Source organism: Tupaia chinensis, unplaced genomic scaffold, assembly GCF_000334495.1.
Source record: "Tupaia chinensis unplaced genomic scaffold, TupChi_1.0 Scaffold000294_5, whole genome shotgun sequence".
Lineage (NCBI taxonomy): Eukaryota > Metazoa > Chordata > Mammalia > Scandentia > Tupaiidae > Tupaia > Tupaia belangeri.
The window spans coordinates 808,237-817,083 of NW_006159782.1; the positions used below are offsets into that span (position 1 = coordinate 808,237).

The 8,847-nt window shown below is 59.8% G+C and overlaps 1 protein-coding gene across 1 annotated transcript; it reads left to right on the top strand.

The window, feature by feature from the left end:
• Positions 1-3,076: 3,076 nt before the first annotated feature.
• TNFRSF13C (TNF receptor superfamily member 13C) lies at positions 3,077-5,202 on the top strand. Its single transcript, XM_014588683.2, has 3 exons — positions 3,077-3,336; positions 3,557-3,883; positions 4,380-5,202. Exons 1-3 carry the CDS (start codon positions 3,201-3,203, stop codon positions 4,559-4,561), a joined length of 645 nt encoding a protein of 214 aa, XP_014444169.1. The 5' UTR covers positions 3,077-3,200; the 3' UTR covers positions 4,562-5,202.
• Positions 5,203-8,847: the final 3,645 nt, after the last annotated feature.

The window sequence follows — 8,847 nt, forward strand, 5'->3', positions numbered from 1 at the left end:
ACTGTTAAAAGAACAAGGACAATTTGCAAGAACCACATCGATTGTGGAAACTTTAACCCTTGGTGGCATCTCACTATCAGAAAGTGATACAGCGGAGCTGCCGGTGGGCGATCCTGCAGAAGGGCTGGCGGGGGAAGGGGGGGGGAGGTGGTGCCCCTCCCTACTCACCTCTTCATCCTTTCCAATAAACTGGTCATAAGTTGTCTTAATTGCCAGAGCGTGCGTGTGCTCACCAGAGAGAAAGCATCCCCAGTGGGGGTGGTCACACTTTCCTGCTGGGAAGTGGCACACGTGCCCCCCGCCCCTGCCCTTTTCAGCTGGACTTGCCATGCACGGAAGTTACCCCCTGCACCCCAGGCCAGCCCAACAGTACTTTTTTAAAATTTATTTTATTTAATTTTATTTATTTTCATTTAACCAGAGGGAGACATAGAGAGAGGGAGAGAAAAACAAGCCACCAGGTTTGGGACTCAAACCGTGGTTGGCCATGTGGGAGTGTTCAGTGCGTTAACCACCATGCCACCTGCTGGTTCCCCCTTCTTAAAATTATTTTATTTCATTGTATTTATTCATTACTTAACAGTAGTTATTTTTAAATTTATTTTAAATTAAATTTCAATTTATTTTTTAACTTTTTTGAGAGGTTTTTGCTATAGGATGCCTGTGTTCCTCACAAAGACAGAGAGAGAGAGACAGAAAGTGAGAAATCACCCCCGGGGGGGATGGCCACACCATAGTCCCTTCTCCATTCTCCTCTCGGGATCTTGGGTACGCATGCACACAAGCGCACCTGGCATGAGTTTAAGCTGCCAAGTCCAGGACTTGAGCCACAGTCGACTACATGGGAGTCCAGTGACATAGCCATGAAGTCAACTGCTGGTCCTGATTTTTTTCATTTTTTTAAATGATGCAGAAGACTTGAATAAATTAATAAACTTCATTTAAGAGCTATAAAAAAACACACAGTTCCCAAGTGTCTGATGGTGACCCTGCTGCTGTCCACACAGAGCCCCGAGGCCCGCAGAACCCCCACCCATTTAGGAGGTGCAGGTGAAAAGACTGTCCGAGGTCAGGCACCTGCGCAAACCTGCTCAGAGATCCCATGGGCCCTGGCCCTGGCACCAGGCTCAGTGCGAGCACAGGGAGCAGGGACTTGCCGTGATCGTGCGGCAGGTGCGCATCCTGCTTCTCTCCAAGGCAGTGCAAGCTCACCTGGGGCTGGAGGGAGCCTCCTCTGGCCCTCGGGCTGGAGCAGTTGTGCTGCCCACTTCCTGCTGTGAGAGCAGCCCGGTGCAGGCCAGCACCCTGGGAACTCAGTAGAATGGTCCGCCCAGCCTCACTGGGTCCCCTCTCCTGGAGACAGGTTCCCTGAAACTGGGTTCCCACAGCCCACTTGATCTGAATGCCTGGATTTAGGGCTGGACGAGCTGCCCAGCAGGTAGTCGAGTCTCCAGCCCTAGCAGTCCCTAGTACCGAAGGGTCAGGGGTGGGGGAGGTTTGTCTTTGCCAGTCTTTGGGCCTCCCCCCTGCTGCCCCCAAAGGGCCTTCCCTGCCCTGGCTCCTCTTCAGCCTCCTCTCACCAAACACCCACACTCACACCCACACCCACTTCTCCTTTGCAGCCACCCCACCGCCTACACCTTCCTGCCATGGGGTTGCTGGGCCGTGGGCAAGGGATGGAGAGGCAGCGGGCCGAACAGGCTGACCCACCGAGGGTTCTGCATGACACCACAGGGTCCTCTGAGCCAGCACCCCGGTGTCCTGGCTCCCCGCACTCCGCCACTGGCTGCTGCATGTCTCCTGTCTGGAGCAGCATCCGCCTCCTCGCAGGCTGCTCACCGTCTCCCACTCCGCTGTGGCCAGTCTCCCCAACTCACACCCTGGGGCACCTCACTGCCCGCTGGGCCCACCCAGCCTGGTGCACCCCTCTCCCTCCGTGCATCCCAGGAGGCTGTAGTCATGCCCGACCCAGAGCTCACTGCCTCTTCATCCCCAAACTCGCTCGTGCCATTCTCCCGGCTCGGAGCGGTTTCTTTCTGCTGAAGCTGCCAAAGATCCCTCTGCCCCGACACAGGTACTCCTTCCTCTGCGCATGGCGCCCCCAGCACTGACCCCATGCGCAGGGCTGAACTGAGCTTCCCGAGGCCTCTCGGTGCTCACCCTGGAGAAGGCTCAGCTAAGTCCAGGAAGGCCGAGGGGGCAGCCGGCCTGCTCTGTGACAAGGCCACAGCCCAGCCCTCTGGTCGCACTCCTAGCCTTCCCAATGGGGCCTCGACTCCCTCGTGTTCCCCTGGACTCCCTGCTCCATGAAGCCTTCCTGCCCTGGTGCCCCTGCTGTGAAGCACTGTCTGTCCCTCCCCATCACTGTCACCAGTGTGAGGTTCCCTCCGGGAAGACTGGGCCCGGCACAAGGCAGTCACTCAGGAATATTGACGTCTGAACCAGCTCTGCGTGGGAAGGGCAGGAGGGCACCCCACAAGAGGGGTGGGAGCTGATGGGAGCATCTGGAGCTGTGGGTCCGCCTTGGCACGGCTGAGCCCGAGAAGGCTGCTCAAAGGTCTGAGTCCCTGCCCAGTCCCAGCAAGGCGCACCCAGCATGGGGGTGATAGGCGGATGGCTGAATGGAGGAACTGTGATGGTGGCTGCAGCCAGGGCCCGTGACAGGGTTCACAGACTCGGAGCAAGCAGAGAAAGAGCAAGGGGCCGGGAAGCAGCTTGCACTGGGGTGGAGGGTGGCGGCTCCAGGCTTTGGTGGTAACCCAGGCGGGCCTGGGGCAGGACTTCTGTTGGTCCTCGGGTTGTCGCGCTGTCTGTGGGTGTCGCAGCCTGCGTGTTCTGTTTGTCTTTAGTTCTGATGACAGCCCACAATGGGCGTAACCACCTTTGTGTCTCAGGGCAGAGCAGGAAAACAAGGGTCGACCATGGCCGGGTCGTCGGGGGAGGGGAGAGGGGAGTCCCTGAGCAAAGGAAAACGCTTGAAGCACCTGAATGTGTTCTCAAGGCACCGACCGTGTCCTTTCAGGAACCCCGAGTGGGAGAAGGTCCGGGTGCAAGGCAGGGCCGTGGCGGCTAGTGGTCCCACCCCAGCAGGCAGAGGCGGGGCAGCGGCTGGGTGGGCGTGCCCTGCCGGGTTTCCTCCCCGGCCGCGGAGGCGAACTCAGAGCTCAGCCCCAGCCCCGCGTGGCCGCGGCATCTGCACCATGAGGCGAGGATCCAGGAGCCGGAGGGGCAGGGAGGGGCCGGCCCCCACCCCCTGCGGCCGCGCAGAGTGCTTCGACCTGCTGCTCCGCCACTGCGTGGCCTGCAAGCTGCTCCGCACGCCGGAGCCTAGGCGCGGTAAGAGACCGACCCTTGGGACCACGGCCCATGGCAGCCCGGGAGGAGGGCCCTGCCACGGAGGCTCCGACCCGCCAGAACCGCAGGCAGAACCCAGACCTGACCGGGATCCGTGGGGGCAACTGGTCGATGGGGACCTAGAATCACTGCGTGACCTCACCATTCTCTCTCTCCTCTCCTCTGTCCACCCCCACCCGCCGCCCCGCCCCTCCTCTCCCAGGCCCAGCCTCACCTCCCTCTGACCCTCCCCTTCCCCAGGCATCCCTCCCCTCAGCCCCCTGCCCACCCTCTCCGTCCCCTCCCATAGCAGCAGGGGCGAGCAGCCTGGTCCCCAGGACTGTGTTGCAGCCTCAGGAGTCAGTAGGTGCAGGGGCTGGCCCCGAGGGGGTGCTGCCCCTGCACGGGCTGCTCTTCAGCGCCCCCTTGCTGCTGGGCCTGGCACTGGTCCTGGCCCTGGTGGGCCTGGTGAGCTGGGGATGGCAACAACGGCGGAAGCAGAGGTGTCCTGGGGTGGCCTCCCCGGAAGCCCCAGACACAGACCAGGACGGTGAGTTCCAGTCCGGGCCAGGGGCGGAGGAGGCGCACTGCCCAGTGGAGCAGGGTCGTGTGGTCTCGGGTGGGGGTACTCTGAGGGGAGAAGTGGCTCGTGATGGCTAGGGGAGGTCTGAGTGGGGAGGAGGGGCTCTGGGCAGCTCAGTCCTGCAGACAGGAGAGTTGCAGGACCTGGAGCTGAGAGGGCCCCCTAGTCCCAGCGGAGCAGAGGCACAGCTCTGCCATCTCGGATGGAGCTAAGGGGGGCACAGAGCTGGGAGCACATTCCAACGGAGAGTTGGGGGTCCCAGCCTAAATGCGGGCTGGCCAGCCTGGGCTCTCAGCATACCCCATGTTGACACGCCTCTGGACTCTGCACTTCCTGTCCCCAGGGCCTGTCATGTGTCACCCCTCCCCTCCTTGAAATGGGGCTTCATCCTCCTAGCGACTGTCCCTCCACAGGGGGTTTCCAGAGCAGGGACCCAGTTCTGACCTTCCGTCCCTCTCTCCAGAGTCCCTGGACAATGTCATCGTCCTCTCCCCGATAGCACTTGATGCCACAGCTCCTGTCTGGCCTTCCCCTGCAGAAGACCCGGGCACCACACCACCCGGCCACAATGTCCCTGTGCCAGCCACTGAGTTAGGCTCCACTGAGCTGGTGACCACCAAGACAGCCGGCCCTGAGCAGCAGTAGATGTGGGGGTAGGCAGAGGCCCTGCCCCACTTCTGGGCCCTCGGCCAGGGGCTCAGAAGCTGGATTGTTTGTCACTCCGACCCAGGCTGCCCCCAGCTTAGCCCTGCAGACCCGGCATTCGGCCAGCGTGGAGTCGTGTGGGGTGTTAGCTGCTGGCCCTCGGAGGTGGTGTCTGTGCTCCTGTGCTTTTGGTCGGTTAGGCACTAGGCATACAGGACTTTTCTTCCCGAGTGGGAGGGTGGCGACCGAGGGCAGGGCCGGGGGTTTGTTTGCAGCAGGGTGCTGTACGCTGTAATGCTCACTCTCGGAGATGTCCTGCTTTTCAAATGACGCAAATGGCAGCAACGAGTAACCCCTGATGAGCTCGCCGTGGGATCTACAAACACACAAGTATTTTCGAACAAACCAAGAGGGGCCGGGCAGTAGCAATGCAACTGGACCCACGTGGGAAAGGTCCCGGGTTTGTGTCCTGCAGCTTTCCTGAGAACACAAGGCCGTGTCCTGGGCTGGCCAAGACCGGGGGTGGACTGCTCTGGGAGGAGTCTGTTGGGGGTGCCTCCCCTTTCAAAAGAAGAAATAAACTTTTTTTGGCTTGTGTTTTTAAATAAGTACCCAGTAAAAAAAGAATGTTCTGGACTGTGCTGGTTCTCAGGTGTCTGTATCCTAGGGTCAACCCTGAGTGTGGTCTCATCTGCTAGAACCTAAGATGCCATTTTGGCTCCAGTGGCAGCCCTCAGAGCCATAGGCCTGCACTTGGGGGGAAGCCTAAGCATCTGGAGCTGGACCCCAAGCTCAAGCAGCAGGAGCACATGGGCACTCGGCCCCCCTAGAGACGACCTGGGGTCCCTGCTGCCTCCAGGGCACTGCATGCCCCACTGTGCCACGGTAGAGCCAGGTCCTACAGGAGGCTCCTTCATGCAAAGGCCAGGGCAGGCCTGTGGCCTTGAACCTGACAGACCTGAGGGCTCTTGAGGTCCCTTCTCTCTATGGCCTGTCCTCTCCAGGCAGTTGGCTCCCTTGGCCATCCTGTGCCAGGCTCTGGGCTCCCCACACCCAGCAAGCTCTGTTCTGCTGACGAGGAGGTGCTCCTTGCTCTAGAGCCTGACGCCAAGACCCTCTCTTTCCTGTTTGGAGCTCCCTGTGACACACAGCTGCTGCCTCCTGCCTGGCCTCCCACTCAGGGTCATTCCCTCCCAGCCTGGACTCTGCCCTGGACAGCTTCCTTGGAATTGGAATTCGTTGCAGCTTAGCACCTTTGGAGGGAGCACTGGGCCAGGAGGCAAAGACGGGCTCCTGGGATCGCCTTCGCCATCACAGAGCCCAGGTCACGTTCTGTTCCATGCCTGCCTGTCCCTGAGCTGGCTGCCGGAGCTGCCTGGGAGACCCCTGGCCTTCCTGCCCACAAGTCTTGCAGCTCAGAAGACAGTCCAGGGCCAGTGGTACTTGGAGCTCCCGGAATCTGGACACGCCCACCCAAGTCTGCCCAGCTACTCTCCGAAGGAGCCAGGTGACTGAGAAAGTAGCAAGGAGCGGGTGGGCCAGGAGCAAGGCCCAGCCAGAGATCAGCTCTCCTCATCCGCAGTTGGGTAGTCAGCTGTCCCTGGGCACCCCTACCTTCCACCACCTTCTCCACTACAGCCAGGAGCCAGGCCCCGGAGGTGAAAAGGGTGGGCAAAACCCCAATGAGTCCACACATGCAAACTGGCACTTTTCTGTCTCAGCTGGACTCTGGGCTGATACACGCTTTCCCCTTGACCTCAGTTTCCTCTTCTGGAAAAATAGGGGGTGAGATGCAAAGCTGTCCTCCTGGCCTGTGACCCCATAGAGGAAAAGGGCTGGAAGGAACCTTAGGGAATTCTCACACACACCCAGTTCGTAGATGAGGAAACTGAGGCCCACAGAAGGAGAGGACCTGGCCCTCCAGCAAATAACAGAAGGGAAGTTCCTTGGAGAAGAAGCAGGAGAGATCAGAGGAAGGTCCCCTCACCCTGAAAAGCGCCCCACAGCCCAGGAAATCATAGCTCTGTCCCTGGCCCGTCTTAGGTGTTACTTCCTAAGGAGCCTTCAGATCTTCATATCAATACATCATTTCATCTTTGTAACAGCACCTGGAGGAGGGGGCTGGGTGCTTGTGTTTGCTGTTTTTTCTTTTTAAGGATTTATTTATTTTTAAATTTTATTATCGTTATTCTTCAATTTTGACCAGAAACAGAGGAAAAGGGAGAGTGAGAAAGCAAGCCACCAGGTTCAGGACTTGAACCATGGTCGGCTATGTGGGAGACCAGTGTCTCAACCACCACGCCACCTGCCAGCCCCTTTGTGTTTGCTTTAAAAGAAAAAAAAAAGGTATGCATTTTTAAATAATCTGGAAAGTCCAAGACAGTGACTCAGGGTGGAGAAACGACCAATTTCCAGCGACTGCAGCCCGTGTGTTTTCCTATAGTACAGCTAAGCTCCACGTCTGGATTCCGCCTTGTCGGCGTTGCTGTTTCTCTCCCCTTCAACACTTCACAGTAAGGTTTTCAACATTCGACATTTTTCACACGGCCATTATTTGGTTATTTTCTTTCCTTTTTGCTGTAGTAGCTGAAGCAGTGCCTCCCTCTATGTAAATCTTCTCAGAAGTTACAGCCCCTGCTGGGCAGAGGCCCTCCGGAGCTGTTTTTGTACCCGGTGAGCAGGGACTTTGTAGATTTGTAGAGGGAGAGAGGCCCAGGGCTGAAGGGGTCTGGCCCAGGACAGAACAGGTGTGCTGGTGCAGCTGAGCTGGCAGGGTTCTGCCCTCCGCAGGAGGCCTGCCTGGGCCAAGGTCATGGATCCATGCGGGCCCCACCCCTCATTTTATTACTCAGATTTCTCCCAACTAGTCTCTTGGCAGTAAGGAAGGAAGATGGGCTTGGTCCAGTCCGAGGTAAACTGAGGGCAGCAGCCCCTCCCCCAGCCCGTGTTTCCGGCCTGTTCTTCCTGAAGGAGGGTCTGGTTTCCACGAGGTCCCCAGGGCCAGGCAGGTGGAGGCAGGGCTGGCTGAAGTCTCAGTTCCTCCTGGGGTTTCCTGCAGGCCTTTTCACTTCCTGCCCTGCCGTCCTGGGCCCGGGGACTTTGGGGGTTAGGGAGACCCAAGGGCTGAGGGAGGTGGGACCAGTTGGTAGGACCCCTCTCCCCCCTGTCTCGGCAGGGATAATGCCTCCTCCCACCCTCACCCCAGTGCTGTCCTTAGAAGAAGCTAGTGGCATCTCTCTGGGCCCTTTCCCCATCTGGAAAATGGGGCTCCTGATGGCCACCCAGTTGTTCATGGAGATTAACGTCCTGCGGCGTGAAAGGACCAGAAAACGCCTCTAGCAGGGGAGTGGGGGCCTGAGCCTCGGGAGGGTGCAGGGGGTGGTCGGACCCAAGGTCACCGGGGTAGGGGGGGGCGGTCGGGGAGGAGCCAGGAGGAAACAGATGCCCAAGTTCCTTCCGGGACTCTGTCGGGGTTGGGGGAAGCTATAGGAGACCCTGGACATCTCCGCTCTCCTAAGCTGCAGAGACTCAGGGATCCCGCCCAGCACCCGGGACGTCCAGCGATTCCAGCGCGGGTGGTACCTGGACCGCACCGCCGGCGGCGACCCGTGGCGTTCCCGACCGAGGAGGTGGGGCCCACCGAGGGCGGGGTCAGAGAGGCGCGGCTGAGCGCCTCGCCTAAGGTTGGAGGGAAAGCGTGGGGCCAGAGGACAGTCCACGGGTGAGGTCAAGGCCAAGTGGCTGCGAAAAGCGGAGGGACAGGACGAAGAGAGCATCGAGGTGGCCCGGTGCTTTCAGCTCTTGTCCTCTGAGTCGCGCAAGGTCTCAGCCCCCTTGTGCGTCCGGAGACCTTGACTTCCTGATGATCTGTTGGAGGGTGGGGGACGCAGCACCCTCTCACCACCTACTCCCGTCTCTTTTTCCAGCTGACCTCGGAGTTGTGCCCGGGGAGCAGGTGCACCAGTGGCCTCCGCTGAGCCCCGTCCCCTGAGCGTGTTCCTGCGCAGGATCTTGGTGACCACCTCGGGATATGTACATTCACTGGGGCCTTTGGAGGGTCCTGAAGAGAGAGACTCCTGGGGGTATTCTGTGACGTTTCCAGCGGGACTCCCGGAGGCAGGGTTGGGGGCATGCCAGGGAGCGGGTGCATGGGGGACGGGGAGGGAGACGAGCGCCCGCTCCCAGCCCCCCAGTCCTGCCGCGCCCCCGCGACCTCAGGCTCCTGGGCGCCCCCTCCCTCCCACAGGCAGCTGGAGCCCGAGTCACCAGCTGGCTCCCCGGAGACC